General features: G+C 38.7%; 1 protein-coding gene across 15 annotated transcripts in view; it reads left to right on the top strand.

Moving 5' to 3' along the window:
• Positions 1 to 17,566, top strand: part of BAZ2B (bromodomain adjacent to zinc finger domain 2B) — a 112,625-nt gene that overhangs the window by 65,148 nt on the left and 29,911 nt on the right. For 10 of the 15 annotated variants that reach the window (XM_077784848.1, XM_077784849.1, XM_077784847.1 and 7 more), the window contains 9 exons: positions 746 to 1,352; positions 2,530 to 2,826; positions 5,088 to 5,148; positions 5,667 to 5,775; positions 6,041 to 6,142; positions 10,884 to 11,094; positions 12,029 to 12,121; positions 12,226 to 12,287; positions 17,089 to 17,154. In XM_077784848.1, coding sequence (XP_077640974.1) covers positions 746 to 1,352; positions 2,530 to 2,826; positions 5,088 to 5,148; positions 5,667 to 5,775; positions 6,041 to 6,142; positions 10,884 to 11,094; positions 12,029 to 12,121; positions 12,226 to 12,287; positions 17,089 to 17,154 — 1,608 coding nt within the window. The remainder of the gene's footprint in view (positions 1 to 745; positions 1,353 to 2,529; positions 2,827 to 5,087; positions 5,149 to 5,666; positions 5,776 to 6,040; positions 6,143 to 10,883; positions 11,095 to 12,028; positions 12,122 to 12,225; positions 12,288 to 17,088; positions 17,155 to 17,566) is intronic. The other 5 variants (XM_077784853.1, XM_021543468.3, XM_077784856.1 and 2 more) reach the window with 3 other exon arrangements.

The raw sequence follows: 17,566 nt of genomic DNA on the forward strand, positions 1-17,566 counted from the left end.
ACCACCTTTACTCATTTTATTGTATTTTCTAATGAAGATGATGTGTGGTTTTTTTCCTTTGGAGGAGTCCTTAGACTAAAAACACTGTAGGCTTTACATGCATTTCTGAACTATTATTAGGTTTTGCATGAAGAATTTCAAGTGCTACTTTTTCAGTTAAACAGTTAAAGTATCACAGCATTTCTGAGTAATACCTTTTCCCTCACTCTTTTAAATAAAATTTTTGTACACCAAGAGTCCTCTGTTGGTTTTCTAGTATTGTGGCCATTAGTGTGTTATATTTACCTTGTGCTTTAAAGTGAATAAATTATTAAAGATAGCTGTACATTCATTAATGGGATTTTTATACGTTGCATTACATTGTAAGAAGAGGTTTTCCTGTGCTGGTACACACAAGAGTAGTAAGTATATTTCTAAAAATGACCTTTTTTAGAATGATCAATACGTTTATGAAAGTGTCTGTCTAGAGCATTGTAGCAGGTGAGAAAGCTTCTCTCTGCAATTTGAATTAACTTCATCTTGAGTTCAGTTCATCTTTCCGTAGGTGATTTGCAGTGAAAAAATCATGCAAGACTTGTGTAACCAGTAGTTACTCATCTCTTTTATTGTACCTAGTATCTGCTTTTGGCTTTCTAAAAATGGCTTAGCAGATATTTAAGATTTCCTAGAGCTCACCTGCTTGAATACCAAAGAAAGCCAAACAAACACCTCCACATTTTATTCCTCTGTCTTCTTATTTCTTTAGGAACAATATAAACAGACATTCCCAGCACAGCTAAAGAAACAGGAATCGTCTAAGAGCCTGAAGAAGGTTATCGCAGCTTTGTCAAGCCCCAAACAAACATCTAGTTCACCAGCTCATCAAAAACTCACATCCTTGGAAAACAACCATTCTAACCCATTCCTGACAAATGCACTTTTAGGTAATCACCAACCCAATGGAGTTATTCAGAGTGTCATCCAGGAGGCTCCTCTTGCGCTCACTACGAAACCGAAACCCCAGACCAAGTTCAATGAAAGTGTAGCCATTTCTAGCAGTGCCCCCTTTTCCTTGCCAATAAACTTGAGTGCATGTGGCAAAAAGCCAACTGGTAACCGGACAGCTGTTATGCCCTCTACCTCTCCTGTGTTACCTGGCTCAGGAAAGGATAAAGCAGTCAGCAATAATGCAGTAAATGCAGTAAAACCACAGCACCGCCTTCATTCTGCAAAGCTGGTGGTGGAGCAGTTCAGAGGGGTAGACTCAGATGCCCCCAGCAGTAAAGACTCTGACGACTCAAATGATGATGACGACGATGATGAAGATGAAGATGAGGACGATGAAGAAGATGATTCTGATGATAGCCAATCAGGTGGTTTAACCTTTTTAATAGGAAAAGCAGAAACATATTTTTTTGCCTTTTGAAAACATGCATTTTCCACCATATTTTAAAACAGGCAGGAAATACTGGGCCAGCATGGTCCCCACAGTGCTCTACACATATTGTTGAAATTAGTACATATCCTCATTCTCCATTGTGTCATGTCCAAAAATCATTTGTGGGATGTTCAAATACTTGGTCAGCTGTCCTAGTGAGATGGCTCCTTTGTCTTTTGTAAAGGCTGTTTGGAGACCTGCCTTCCACATTAGTCAACTAGCCTGCAGCTTGACATGACAAAGTGCTCAGGAAGGGATTGACATCAAGGCTGATTGACAGTTGATGATTCTGGCAGACAAGAGACCAACTGCAAAACAGGTTTCCTAGCCAGAGAGGAACTAAACAAGGGCCTTCAAATTGTCAAGAGTGGCAAGAAAAGCGTGTTTCTGTGCCTCATTCAGGAGCACAGTCATCTGTGAGCAAGTAATTGGACAGTTCTAAAGGCTGCAGACCAGGCTATGCAATTTGGAATGACAAGACCTGGTTTAAAGAGTTGACTGTATTCAGAGTCATTGCTTTGTCCTCTGTGCTGATATCCCTTGTGTCCAGTTTACACCTTCATAACTTTGTTCCTCCTCTCATCCACATCCCTGTACTAATCTTTTTATCTCAGGATTGTATCTCATCTTTAGTTCCTTACCCTGGCTAGCCTCGATTCTTACTCTTCCTTTGCCCAGATCACCATACTTTTGGTTCTGACACCTTTTGACCTGTATCCAGTTCTGTTGTTTTCTTCCTCTTCATGATGGATTTCACACCTATGAAATTCCCTTCCTGGGGTAATGCCCAGCTGCTGCTGGTCTAACAGGATGATTTATTTAGCTGTAGCTCATTCTGGGGTAAACAGTCTTGAAATACTGCAGCTTCTGTCATTCATCTGTTTCCATTGAAAAGAACAGTGTATTATCGTGCAGCATTACTTAATACTGTCATATTTGTAATAACTTTAAAGCTTTTGGTAGTTAATTAGAACCTCCTATTTATACTCAAGAGATGTTATTTAAAAAGCATGTATGATAAGAGAAAAAGCTCTGCAAGTGTTAGAACTTTAATGTACTCGCTAGTAGTTTCCAAGTCATAATGTGCCTTTTGCCACACTTTCTTTAAACAGAGTCTGACAGTAATTCTGAGTCAGATACAGAAGGGTCTGAGGAGGAAGATGATGAGGATGATAAAGACCAAGATGAATCAGATACGGACACTGAAGGAGAAAAAGCCCCGCTGAAACTGAATAAAACTTCATCCTCTGTGAAGAGCTCTTCCATTGGTTTTACAGCTCATTCCACCCCGCTTAATCTCCAAGTAGCAAAGACGTCAAGCTCGGCACCAGCTGCCTTATGCCCTGAGTCCCAGCCTGCAGTGTTCCTCGGGACAGGAGCCTCCACCCTCACACCAAGTACACACTGTGGTATCTCACTGTCTTCTCTTATACTACTGCCATGTGATAGCTAAGGTCCATGTGTTGTGAAAGTAGTTGCAAAAATAGTCCAGGTGCTGGTATGAAGAGACAGCTCAAGAAGATTTTTAACCTCAGAACAGTGATTCACTGAACAGCCACCCTTAGGGATGTGGCAGAGTCACCCTCACTTGAGGTTTTCAGATGCCAGTCGGTCAGGATGCAGGATAATCTTGGCAAAGCTTCCTTTTCCATGGAAGGCTGGATCAGGTGTCTTTTGATGTCCCTTCTGACTTTGGCTGTTGAGTGACTCTGTGATCTTTTCATGGGTGTTTGCAGCTGTCATTAAGACCTGTCAACCAAATTGCAAATTCTCCAGACTAGAACATTACACTTAAGACTAGGGCATTTTAACTTGTGAAATTATTTAGAGAAGATAGAATTAAATATCCAGATTTGATATTTATGATAGTAAAACTCTTCATTATTAAGTCTTTGGAATTCTTAATTTAATTTTAAACTAGTGATTCTTCTGATTTTTGAACATTCTAGTTTATGTTCTGAATCTTCAGTTTTTGTCCCTTCCTCAACAAACTTTGTAACCATATTTTGTTAGAACATAATTTTCTAGTAAGTCTTTCAAAATTCTCAGTAGAATTTATGGATTATGTGCAAGGATTTTTAAAAAAAAAGTTCATGGAAAGTACATTTAGCATTTGCCTGATACTCTATAGTTCTTATAACCCATCATTTGGTGACTTAATTGGTAAGATTTAGAAATTACTATGGCTACAGTAAAGAATGCATTTTTGAAAGTCTCATGTCTTAATTTGTATGGTAACAATTAAATCACATATTTCCTACTTTGAATTAGAGTGTGTGTAAGCAGATTTTTAAATGGGGACATCTGCTTATAAATGGGTTTTTATATTTGGATTCAGTGGAATAGGAGCTTCATTCCATATCACACAAGGTCATTAGCTTTGAAGAAGTATAATGTGATCTATCTAGTATTTATCCCAGAAACAGGCTTGTTTACGGTACAGTTTATAAAAGATTTCATGTGGATTAGGAGCAATCTAAATGGGTAAATTCTCAGGAATCTGTATTGATTTGGGATGCTTTGAAAAGTCTGATAGATTTTTCTGTTTACAGGGGTAGGAGGTAGAATAAATAAGTTTTATGTCCTTGCTTCATGTATACTAATACTACATCTAAGAATCACCTAATTTTTGTGAACCTTTTACCTAGAGTTGGTCAGTCTCTGAAGGAGTCTTGTGGTCTCTTCTCTGTATCTGTTTTGCACTGGACTTCCCACTTCACTTATATTTGGAAAAGCAGCCTCCTTCCCTGCACTTTGACTATTCAAAATAATGTAGTAGTCATTCATGTTAGGTTGAGTGCGACCTGTGTCTAAATGTTGGGATCTGAGCACAGACATTTCCTTGGTGCTTTTTAGGGGTCTCTTCAGGCGCTCAGGGAGGAGCTGCTGGCAGCTCCCGCGGCAGCTGGTGCTGTGCTGCCGTGTGGCGCTCCCAGCTGGGACAGGCTGGAGCCAGTGCCAGGGGCCAGGCTGCTCCCAGGGAAGAGATGTGTCACACTCCTGGCAGAAGCTCCAAACTACCTTTTTGAGATGGGCATCTTCCACAAGTTGGTCTGCGTGCATAGTTCATGTACTGTGGCTGTCAGAGGCTTGAGGAAAGCCTTTCATGCTAAAAACCCCCACATTTGGCAGTTGTCTCTGGGATACTATTCATTCAGTTGCTTGACAAGCACCAACCACAACATCTGTTAGACCTGGGAAAAGCTGAAGTAATTCTGAAAATTTTATGCATTTGGCATTTGACTGCAGTCTATAGGCAGTGCTCTAGGAAGACTAAACCTATTAGAATATGGATCTTTAAAGTCAAGTGTTTTTATTTGCATTTTCTTTGCTGAAAAAAAATTTACATGTTCTTGTCTAGAAAAACAGGTGTGCAAGGAATTAAACTAGCAATATTTGAGAGCACTAAACAGAACAAGCAGATAGGTATGTAGCAGATAGGTAGTTAGGTTTTCTGTTTACGATTTCAAAGGATGAGGTTACAGGAAACTTAGAGGAAAATGTATTTCAGAAGAGGAAGATTTCCATTAGTTTTCTTGGTAATTGAGGTACATAATGGCAAGAATGGAAAAACAATTATCTTTTGGGGATAGAAACGTTGAAAGTACATTTTAGGAACATGTTTTCTTTTATAGGTTCTGTTAGGTATTAATCAGAGATTCTGTTTTAGGTATTTCAAAAAGACGAAGAGTAGCAGATGAACGGGAGCTGCGTGTTCCTCTCGATTATGGGTACGTTATATATGTACCTGACTTTCCTTAAAGGGAGATAATGCCTTCAAAAATCCATTGGTAAAGAAATGCGTTTAAAAATTTTTGAGGCTGAATACTAAGGAAAGGGCTTCAGCAGTTTAGATTTCTGACTCCCAGTGACTGTGAATCTCTTTAAAAAGTGTCAGCATGTTTCATGTGTTAATTTTTGTGCATTAAATTTGCTCTTTTGCAAACATGACCTGTCTCTTAGCTGTATTGCTTTGAAAATTAATCCTAATTATTTGAGCTGATACAGACTCCAAATAACTCCCTAAAGTATAGTTCTAAGCTGTTTAAAATCTGGTAATATGTAAGTAGTTTGATAGAAATGAATTCATATATTTAGTCAGTTTGGACAATCTACATGATAAAATTTTCTGGGTTGGTCTGTTTGATTTATGATACTCTAGTCACATTTTCCTCTTTCATTTTTTGACACAAATTACTTGTATTTTAAAAAGTGTATTGTTGTATGCAACTATTTCATATTACTCTAGGTGGCAAAGAGAAACCCGAATAAGAAACTTTGGTGGTCGTCTTCAAGGAGAAGTAGCATATTTTGCACCTTGTGGAAAGAAGCTGAGACAGTATCCTGAAGTAGTAAAGGTGCATTAACTTTTTATCTTCTGTATTCTAATGCTAGTAAGCATGCTTGCAATTAAAATATGTAATTTTTTTCTCTCCAGTAGAGGTACTTATTTTCTATGATGTGAGGTGTAATGTATCTCAGTCTGTTACTGATTTGATGTCTTAAAAATGCTTATCCCTTTGACAGAACGTGCAAAACATTACAGTCACAAAGTTAGCTGTACATCAAAGCTGGGTTGTAATTATTTACAAGCTGAAGTGGAAAAATATGTGATTTTTTCAGTATCTCAGCAGAAATGGAATAATGGATATCTCAAGGGACAATTTCAGCTTCAGTGCAAAAATAGGAGTGGGTGACTTCTATGAAGCCAGAGATGGACCGCAGGTATCCACTTTTTAAAAAGTAAAGTTTTTGATCCAAGGAGCATTAACTTAAGTTTAGGTGAAGTAATTTTTACTACAATCTGACGCATTACCTGTTTTTATCTAATTATTTCTAAAAGCTGCACGTGTTCTTAACAGCAGTCAGATTGAGACGTGGAGAGCTTGATCCTGGGCTATGTTGAGAACCACATTCAGTGGCTTTGCCTGGAGGGTGCTTTTATGATCAGCTCTGAGCCTGGCTTGGTCTAGTTTGAAAACTCAGAGCTACATATTTTATCTTAGCATTCAGGTATTTCTGACTTAAGACGTTGTTACTTCTTTTATTGTATAAAGCCTTGTATCAATAGTAATTTTGTGTGTAGATGTTAAATCCCACTCTGTTAGTGTGTTCATAATAAATGTACGTGTGTATGTGTGTTTATGTATATGTAAATTGCATGTTCATATACAAGTGTCTCCTGGATCAAGAATATTCTCTGAGCATCGTGAAGCATGACACTTACAGAGGGGGATGCAGAACTATACCAGTTATGCCGTACAGTCGTATAATTATTAGAGGATGTGTAGAGAAACCACACCAGGATAAGTAAAACTAAAATTTTAAGGAAATTGTTACTGTGTTTATGCCATGCTGTGTTACTGTATTTTGGCCACGTTGCCATTTCTTCAGGATGTGCATGAAAATTTCTTATCTTTCTTAGTGAAAGTATTTGCTTCTTTAAGGGATAAGTGTTCTGAACATGTTACTAGCTCTTAACAGTCTTGAGTTCAGGTTCAAGTTAAGCCTGATGTTCTTGTAATACCTTATAGAAATATGTATTGTTTGTCTGGTATAGATTTGAAAGCATTAAAGACTGAATTAATGGTAAGCAGATACTTCTAGGTGGTGTTTCCTGGCTTGCAGGCTAAAACGTGGCTAAGTTTGCTTCATGTTTGGCTTTCAACAGTTACAAGTTCCCGTAGTTACGAACTTCATTATGTACCTGCATGTCTTGACTGAAAGAATTAATTTTACTGTGATATGATGTAATGTAATGCCAGGGAATCTTCTCTTTTTTTGCTCCGTTCTCTTTTCTGTGTCTGTTGCCTGTATTACTTCATTAGTCTTGTTCCCTTCTTTAGTTATATCTGTCTTCTCCCTTCAGTTGATTTGCAGTTTGCCCTGTGATCTATAAAACTTGAGAATGAAGGCAGTGTGAGGGGGAGATTTCTATTGGCAAGACTGGCGATGCAAACATTAGTTTGCTGTACATATCATCACTGAACTTTGTACTGATGCGGTTTCTGATAGCTTCCACTGAGACTTGGAAGTTTTTTTATTAGAAAAGGAGACTGAGGGCAACTGTGCCAGATGTGCTAAGATGTATTTACATTTTATGTGTGAATGAGGAATTAGAAAACAGTGGAGCTGCACTCAGGCTGATAATATTGCCTAGTGAAATAGTACGTGGTACTGATACTTTATAAAAAGAGCTTGCACCCTCTTTGCCAAAGTTTTTTGAGTCATCCAGATTAAAAATAATACATGATAATCATATCTTCATGGATGTCTGGAGGTAATTCCAGAAGATTTTATTTCTGCTTTTATGGTAATTTCATTTATTCTGCATAGCCTTTAGTGATTATTCTTTCCTTCCTTAGTAATACATTTCTGTCATCTTTTGAGACATGCAACATGTGCTGGGCTAAATTTCACACCAGCTCTAAGATGAAACAAGATGTGCAGAAAATTATCTTAAGGCTAAATCAGTATTATTAAACATTTACCTATAGCAAGCCAAAAGTACGTGGATTACCTGCTTCTGTTAGCGCCTGGGTTTCTCTCCTGTGGTATGCAAACCACCAAATATTATGGGTTATTCAAAGCAGTATTTGAATGCTGTAACAGAAGCATATCCGGCAGAAGTGGGCCACAAAGGAGCAGGATTAGAAGAATGATTGGAGTTTGGAAAATGTGAAAATTCAGTGATTGGACCTGGAAGCTTTAAACTTATGTGATTTAGAAAGATAGGTATGAATGTAATTTGGGCTGATGGAAGAAACATGGATCCTCATGAGTTTAACTAATATGTATAGGAGTCTTTGTCCTATTCTGAGTTCTGCAATTCAGTTTGGAAAGCAATGTTGTTAACTTTTCCCCACAAATCTAATCTAAAATATAAGTGGATTTTTGCTTCTTGCAAAGTGCCTGTGGTTTTGTTCATTAGCTTGATTAACAGGATTTGAACTTGATTCTGCTTTCATGCATAGTTGTGGGGTGTCTTTTTGGCAAATGTCCTGATGGCAGCACAGTATTGTGGTATGTGGTAGATGCATGAAGGTGAGAAGTTGAATAAAGTTATTATTTTGATTAGTTTGAACAATACACAACAACATTTCACAGTGTTATTCCTGTTTCTTTCTCTAATGTTTGAGTAGCAAAGCTTTAATTTTATGGAAGCCTGTGATTCTCCTATGTTAGGACACAACCCCTATATTTTATCTTTGAAATGTCAAAAGTATATGAGTTTTTATTCTATTCATTTAATAGAACACTCTGACTGTACATTCTTTTAATAGAAATGGATTTTGGGTTAGGTTTTAAAAGTTGTTTGAGCACAAAATATAGATGGTCAGTCAACTCTTGCTTAACCCTTAATGGCTTTGTTCTGGATTGTTTTTGTCTTGTTCTCTCTTAAATTTGTGAAAACTTGTGCATCCACAATACCCTTTGACAAGACATTAAACAGTCTTCTCCCATTCTTTGAAGCACCTGCTCCTTTTGCTTACTGAACTATTACTTCATTTGATGGCCTCTAGTTTGTATTGCAGAAAGCATTAGGAAAATGTAATACTCAACATGGTCTCTGGTACTAATGATCCGGTAGACCACCTTTTTGTGATGCATGTTTATTATCATTAGTATCATTAACTGCAGAAAATACAAATACAGGGCAAGAGCAATCTCCGTTGCCATTCTAAGGTACTTTTTAAACTATGGCCGCTTGTCCTTCTCTTCTTTGATTTCTGTTTTGCCTCCCCTGGCATGTACATTTTACTGAGATTAGGTTTTCTAGGTTGGAAGGTGGTGTAGCTAGTAAGTACAAGTATTAAATCTACCTCAATAAACTCAACTTGTGATAAACTGCAATTCAAGTATTAGGCAGAGAAATAAAAGTTGCACTTAAGTAGTACTCTTCAAGATAGTAAGAGAATTAATTTTTAGTCAAGTGGTAGAGGTGAATATTTTGGATTAAAAAGTCCTTAGGGGTGGTGCATGATGATGTGGTGCACATTAATGATGTGGTCTTGGTTCTGAACAGTACATTTTCAGAACATAATTAATAACAGAGCCCTTTAGAATGTGTGCAAACCAAGTGTGACTTGTACTCTGGGGATGGTCTTAACTGGGAATGATTTGGACTTTAGAAAAGTATCTTTACAGATACTGATAACTCCTTTGAAATCTGAATGTCTCATTAACAAACTGCCATTTCTTTTTCTGAAGTTATGCAAAACCTTTGTAGTTGTGAAGAATGAGCAGAAATAATTAAAATACAAACTACCAGAGAAAGCAAAAATAATTTATGTTCTGATACAGTAAATTGGATTTTAGGGTTTATGTACACATAAATGTGAAAACTAAAGCACTCTAAATATATTTCTTCTGAACTGACATTTAATGAGTTTTTAGAGTTACCAACCTATCTTCTTGCTTTAGCAGACATTTTCAAATTTTTTTACAAACCCTTTTAAGGCAAGCTCTAAAGAAGTCCTAAAGGATGCTTAGCTTGCAGATTTTCTCCACATTTGTCAAAAACTTGGAGAAATGATAAAAGAGGTTAAAATTATGAAATACTGGTGTTCAGTTGAACAGGCTTACCTAGATGGTACACATTTTCTGCTCAGTAGACACAATTAACTCTAGTTTTAGTAAGCAGTTAAAGTAAAGCTATTCCTTTATGAGGATTAACTTGGATATTTTTATTAACAAAGTATTTCAGAATCTGCTTTTGTGATACCTCAGTGTGGAAACCCAGGGCCTTCAAACTCACACCTCAGAATACTGCAGTGCATGCTTTGTTTGGTTAGAGAATATAGTTCACGTACCTTTAGATATGTGGATGCTTAGAAGTTACTTTTCATTGATTCAAGCTGGTGCAGAAACAGTTTTGCAGTGAATGAGGGGAGAACTCAGTTGTACTAACTAAAACTTGAACATCAAAATACATCTGTGTTTTTTCAGCTTAGTTGTTGAGCTCTACAACACTCAAAAGCAACATTTGAAAATACGTTACTGAAAATAATTTGAAAATACAAGCCTTTGCTTGTTATGTATGCCAGAATTTCTGTAAAGACACTCTGTTGGGACAGCGCCTCATAGCTCGATACATTTTTTCATTCATGTTGAGCAGTGGATTATGTGAAAGTAGAATAGTTGTTGTTGAGTTTACATAATTAGGAAAAATCTGTTTTGCCTTTTAGAAAGGGTTGAACAATTTGATTTGATGAGAAATAATTTAAAATAACACAGGAATGGCATATCTACTAGGTAAAAACTTTGTATATGCTTGAATAGTCTTCAAAATCTTTCTTAGTGATGGAATTTACAAAAGGTCTTAGTGATAGTCTCTCTGTGCATCATCAAGAAATTGTCCTGCCCAAATAGCACTTGCATATTTAATATCTACAACTCACCTGAGATTTCAGGTTATTTTAATCTTTGTTTGTAATAGCTCTCTGTGAAATGTGTCAATTAAAAGGGTGTGCAGTGGTGTCTTCTGAAAGAAGAGGAAGTAATTCCCCGTATCAGAGCTATGGAAGGCCGTAGAGGACGACCCCCAAATCCGGACAGACAGCACTCCAGAGAGGAGTCGAGGAGCAGACGCCGCAAAGGCCGACCTCCCAATGTTGGGAGCGGTGAATTTCTAGACAACGCTGACACAAAGCTTTTGAGAAAGCTCCAGGCTCAAGGTAAGAGCTCTGTTAATATTTTCACAAAGAGAGGGTATTGGTGTGTAAAGAGTTTGTGTTTTTCCTATGGGAGAGTGATTTGTCTCACTAGGATATTAGTATATAGCATTTTATTTTGGGTATTTGTTACATGCTGTTATTGAAGACTTTCTGAAGATCAGTAAATAGTTTATCGGTATATAGGTTTTAAAGAAGGAAGTGCATGTGTAAAGACATGTCTAAAAGCTTACTCTATAGTTACTGCACAAGAAGCTGACACTGTTTTGGGGAGTTCAAGCATGCAGGTCCTGGACCTCAGTCCTTTGAAAAGGCAGCTGAATTCAACCTCCAGAAAATCCTTCCTACAGCTGTCTTCTATGAATGTGTTCATAAACAATTCAAATTTCAGAAATGCTGTCACAGGTTAGTAGAATGCCTCAGGAGGTTATTTATTAATATAAGAATGGCTGACTTCAGGCAGACACAGAAAAGAGGCATGTGACCCAGGTGAGTGTGCTCTTGCTTCATTGTTAAAAAATTATTACATAATTACATGAGGTGACTTCTAAGGAAAACTAATTCCATGCTTTCTGAATAAGATGTTGATTTAGTAGTTTTGTAACAAATGTTTTCTGCTTTAGAAGAAAGAAGAATATGGTTTTAAAATGAACCAGCATTATTGGTATGATTCTGTCACTTAATAATACTTTTCCTCTAAAACCAGTATTTGTTTTATGTAGAAAGTATCCATGTTCATTTGTACTGTTGACACAGTTACTGATACATGATGTGCTGTAAATGATCGTTCATAGAAAAGTTTTGTAAATGCCAGTGTGTACAAAACAAATCCTCTGTTTACTCTGTGTTTAGAACATGCAAATGTCTGAAACACAAACTGTATCCTTATTGTTGGATAGCACTGTTTTTATGAACTTAATATTTCTTGTTGTAACAGAAATAGCTAGGCAAGCAGCACAAATAAAACTACTGAGAAAGCTTCAGAAGCAGGAACAAGCGCGAGCTGCCAAAGAAGCGAAAAAGCAGCAAGGCAAGTATTTTTTGTGCAAGGTTGTGCATGCTAGGGGATTATTTTCAGAAGTGTTTATTAAAAGTTACCATGTTCTGCTGATATTATTTGCTTTTGTTTGTTAGCTATTATGGCAGCTGAAGAAAAGCGAAAGCAAAAGGAGCAGATAAAGATAATGAAGCAACAGGTAAACTATGCAACTGCTAAATAAGATCTTTAAATGATGTTTTCATTATCATTCAATAAGGTGTATTTAAAATATTTAGTACATTACTAAGTATGCTGATTACAAAGTGTATGTTTTAAACCTAAAGAGTGTATGTGTCTTAAAATTGTAAACTGCATTAACCTATAACCCCAGGTGCCACATCAACACATCTTTCAAATTCCTCTAGGGACAGTGACTCCACTGCTGCTCTGGGCAGCCTGTGCCAGAGGTAGACAACCTTTTCCATGAAGAAATAATACCTAATACCCAAATTAAACCTCCCTTGGTCCAATGTGAGGCCGTTTCCTCTTGTCCTGTCCCTTGTTCCAGGGAGCAGAGCCTGATCCTCACTTGGCTGCACCCTCCTGTCAGGAAATTCAAGAAAGTGAGAAGGTCCCCCCTGAGCCTCCTTTTTTCCAAGCTGAGCCTTTTTCCCAGCTCCTTCAGCTGTTCCTGGTGCTCCAGCCCTTTCCCCAGCTCTCTTGCCCTTCTGCTCTGGACATGCTACATACCCTCAGTGTCTGTATATGATCTCAGCATCCCAGCATTTGGAAAAAGTACTACTATTGGTTTGCCTGTAAGTGACTTGGGAAGAAGACAGAGATGCTGCTTGCCATTGTAGAGAGAAAATTCATGCGTCCAAAGCTCAGTTAAGTTGGAGCTGCCAGAAATGTGGAGGACAATGGAAAAAAGTTTTTTCAAATATATTAATGGCAATCCTGCTTGTGTTTATAAATTGGGAAATGAGCTGAAGAGCAGCTGCAGGAAGAGATCTGGGAATCCTGGTTGATGACAAGCTGGGTATCAGTCAGCAGTGCCCTGGCACCCAGGAGGGACATCTTTGCCCTGGAGGGCATCAGGCCCAGCTTCACTGGCCAGAAAGGGAGGGGTGTGTCCCACTCTGCACTGGGGTGGCCTCACCTTGAGTTCTGGGGAGCGTTTTTGGCACCCCAATATAAAAAGGACAGTAAACCATTAGAGGCTATCCAGAGAAGGCCATGAGGATGGGGATGGGACTGGAGGGGAAGTCTTAAGAGGAGCAGCTGAGGGCACTTGGTTTATTCAGCCTGGAGAAGAAACTGAGGGGAGACTCACTCTGCTCTTCAGCATACTCAGGAGAGGCACTGGAGGGGCAGCTCCAATCTCTGCACTCTGTGACAAGTGACAGGACTTGAGGGAACTACTGGAGCCAAGTCAGGAGGTTTAGGCTAGGTATCAGAATAAAGGTTGACCAGCCCAGAGGGTGGTCAGGCACTGGACCAGGCTCCCCAGAGCAGTGGTCACGACTCCAAGGCTGCCAGAGCTCCAGGAGTGTTTGGACAATGCTCCCAGGCAGAGGGTGGGATTGTTGGGGTGTCTGAGCCAGGGCCAGGAGTTGGGTCGATGATCCTGATGGGTACCTCCCAGCTCAGCATACTCAATGATTTTGTGACATATTGAGGTGTTTAAAAAAAAAACAGTAAAAATATAAAACCCTTTCACATCTTTGAGATTGAGTTATTAAATTCTGATATATTTCTTTTTTTTTTTTGAGGAGTAAACCAGAACTGGTGTTACTGCAGACTACCTTAAATATCGCCTTAATAGATAACAATTCATTCTTGTTGGTAACTGTTTAAATGTTTCATTTTTTTTTAACAAAGTGCTCAGTGGAGTAGATACAGAGCTCGAAGTTGTCACTCTACCATGTATGAGTTACAGTAGAAAAGGCTGAGAGAGCTGGGACTGTTCAGCCTGGAGAAGAGGAGGCTCAGGAGGATCTTGCTAATATTGCTAAGTACCTGAGGGGAGGTTTTAAAGAGGTGACTTCTCTCAGAAGTACCCAGTGACAGGAAGTTCCTTCTGAACATTGGGAAACAGTTTGTCACCAAGGTGGCAACTGAGAACTGGAGCAGGTGGCCCAGGGAGGCTGTGGAGCCTCCCACACAGATTTTCAACAGCAGTCTGGACGTGGTCCTGGGTAGCTGGTTCTAGGTGACCCTTCTAGGGCAAGAGGGGGCGTGGACAAGATGTCTTCCAGATATCCCTTGCAGCCTCAGCCATTCTGCTCTTTTGTAGATCTTAGCAGTTGCAACGAGGTGTCCACTTCTCAAGGCAACCTATTCTTGTTAAAGAAAAGGAGCACACTATGATTTTCTAGTGGTCCTTACATTCCGAGAGGTCCAGGGAGCAAGAATTTTTGAATTGTGAAATACATCAAATCTAGACCTCGTCATCATCATATTCCTTCTTGATGTGTAACCTGATAAAACTCATTATTTCATAATGTGCAGAGTACTTTATTCTCTCATATTTATTGTGATCTCTGCTGAAAACTTTGTTCTGTATTAACTCTAACCTTTATGGAGTTGAGAGTCCTGCATTTTGGCCACAAGAAGCCCCTGCAAATGTTATTGGGTGGGGTTGGTGTGGCTGGACAATGCCCTGGAAGAAAGGGACCTGGGGGCACCGGTCGACAGATGGCTGAACATGAGCCAGCAGTGTGCCCTGGTGGCCAAGAAGGCCAAAGGCATCCTGGCCTGGATCAGGAATGGTGTGGCCAGCAGGAGCAGGGGGTCATTCTCCCCCTGTACCACTGGTGAGGGCACACCTCGAGTGCTGTGTCCAGCTCTGGCCCCTCAGTTTGGGAAGGATGTTGAGACGCTGGAGCGCGTCCAGAGAAGGGCAACAAGTTTTTTGAGGGGCTTGGAACACAAGTCCTCTGAGGAACGACTGAAGGAGCTGGCTGAGGTTGTTTATCCTGGAGAAAAGGAGACTCAGAGGTGACCTGACCACTTTCTACAGCTTCCTGAAAGGTGGCTGTAGTCAGGTGGGTGTCGGTCTCTGTCACCAGGCAGCAACCGACAGAACCAGGATACAGTCTTAGGCTGCATCAAGGGAATTATAGGTTGGATAGCAGGAAGAAGTTTTTTACAGAAAGGATGATAAAGTTCTGTAATGGCTGCCCAGGGAGGTGGTGGAGTCACTATCTCTGCATGTGTTTAAAAAAAGGCTGGATGTAGCACTCAGTGCCAGGGTTTAGCTGAGGTGTTCAGGCACAGGTTGGACTCGATGATCTTTAGGGTCTCTTCCAACCCAGTTATTCTGTGGTTCTGTGAGAGGGTGTAGCACATGCTTTCAATTTCTGCACTGTTTTGTTTTAAAGTACATTGGGGGATAATAGAGATTTAAGGTCCATGCTGTGAGCTTCACATGGAAGCTTCACATGGAAGAAGTTCAGCACTGTCTGAACAAGGCTTCTGAATTAATTTTCTTGATAAGGTTTTATTATGTTTGACTTCATAACAGTTTAAGGAGCTGGTAAGATTTGCCTGGAGTTCATTAGACTTCATGTATTTGAGTTCTGTGTCAGAAAACATAGTATGTCTTTCTCATCCGTGATTGCTCTTCTACTGTTAAATATTTTAGATTATCTTTCTTAGGAGCTTGGTTTTGGTTTTAGTCATTTTTCAGTAAAGTATATACATAACTATGTGTTCTCCAGAGAGTAAAATTTTAGAGTGATCCCTGTTCTAAGAGTCTCAGGCCAGCTCACAAGAAAACATTGTATTCTGTACAGATGGGCTTTGCCCTCATTGTTGGGAAAGCGTCTGCTGTTCCAGATAAGTTAACTGAGCTCTTTTTCAAGCATCTGGTCTAGGCCTCCCCCAGCTTGCAGGGCTATTCCATGGTCTGGGTTTTGCTATTAAAACTTTACAGGAAGTCCAGCTGGATGTATGCACTTTTCTTCAAAATGATCCTTCCTAGTCACTGTGGCTCAGTCAGCTCTTTTGAGATAATTTCAATAATGTGCTAATGAATTTTTAATAGCTAATTTAACAGACAAACCTATGCAACACAAGTAGTGTGAAATGATTCCAGTGTTTGCAATGATTACATTTCTCAATGTAATAAGACTTTGTTCAGATTTTAGGGTCTAATTTATCAAGATGAATATATTAGAATATGGTTGCCCAGCATCCATCTGTGGAGTGCATAACTTGATAATTTTCTTCTCACCATGATGAAACATGCTTTAAATGTGTTGTAGTACCCATGGTTCCTGTTCCAATTACTTCTTTTGTTACAGCATGTATACAATTCCATCACTAAACTACATAATAAGGCTTCCAAAATTAGCATCAATTATCTGAGTGCTTTAAATATCTGGAGAAACTGCAGTGTACTTAGCTGAGCATGTTACCCAGGTTGCATGTGGGTGAGTGTTCCAGGCTGACAAAGCATGGGCTTTGGGTTTTGCTGAGCTCAGCTCGCTGTGCTGCCTGTGAGACCACAATGGCCTGAGAGGCTGCAAGAACTGAGGCACAAACAGTGCTTGGACAGATCTTGCTATTTCTTGGTCGGAGAGATGACTTCAAAATATTGTGTATTTCATGACATAGCTCACCCTTCTGTTAATTCTTAACTAGCTTTACCATTGTCAGCTGGAATAGGAATACTCTAGTTCCTTACTTGGCCATTAATCTGGTCCTCTTGAAGGTGTTAAAAAAATAATAAAAACTTTGACAACTTAAACATGAGCACCAGTGCATAACTAGGTGTGGCTTCCTTCACGGTTATACCAGACATCTAATGCTAGTAAAATTTCTAAACATATGGGAACAGTTGACTAAAATGGGTGAAACTCAATAACAAAAAAGTACATATAAACTTCGTCATTTTTAAAATGTGAAAGTATATGTGTAAAAAAAGTATAGTATGTAAAAGTATACGTATATTAAAAAAAGTATAATTTCCTTTATATATATTTTTTAAAGAAGTAACTTTCTTGCCCTTGTAGGAAAAAATTAAACGAATTCAGCAAATTAGAATGGAGAAAGAACTTCGAGCTCAGCAAATTTTGGAGGTAAAAATAATGACTCAAATATAATTTTTCCATTGCCATTTTAAAATGTTGTATTTTAGTAGTCACATATGTAGTTAGAAGCATAACTAAATATAGCAGCTCTAGTGACCTTATTTCCAAAGGCCAGTTCAAAGATGTGTCTTAAATTATTTTTCTTAAATGATCAACATAAACTGTGATCCATAATCTTACAAGTATTCACACTTGGGCTTGTGGTTTTCTATGAGAATAGTCTTGTGTGTACACAAGTTAACAGTAGAGCAATCCCTTTGTTAGAAAAAAAGTTTGCAGTAGTAGGATATTAAAACTCTCTTCTGTATGAAGTGCAGTGGGTTTAAAAATACTGTGTCTGTATTAGAGTATACTCTACAGGTTTGCTAGTGTACTAGCAAAGATAGATTGCTAGTTTTCA

The sequence above is a fragment of the Lonchura striata genome, chromosome 8 (genome assembly GCF_046129695.1).
Source record: "Lonchura striata isolate bLonStr1 chromosome 8, bLonStr1.mat, whole genome shotgun sequence".
Taxonomy (NCBI): domain Eukaryota; kingdom Metazoa; phylum Chordata; class Aves; order Passeriformes; family Estrildidae; genus Lonchura; species Lonchura striata.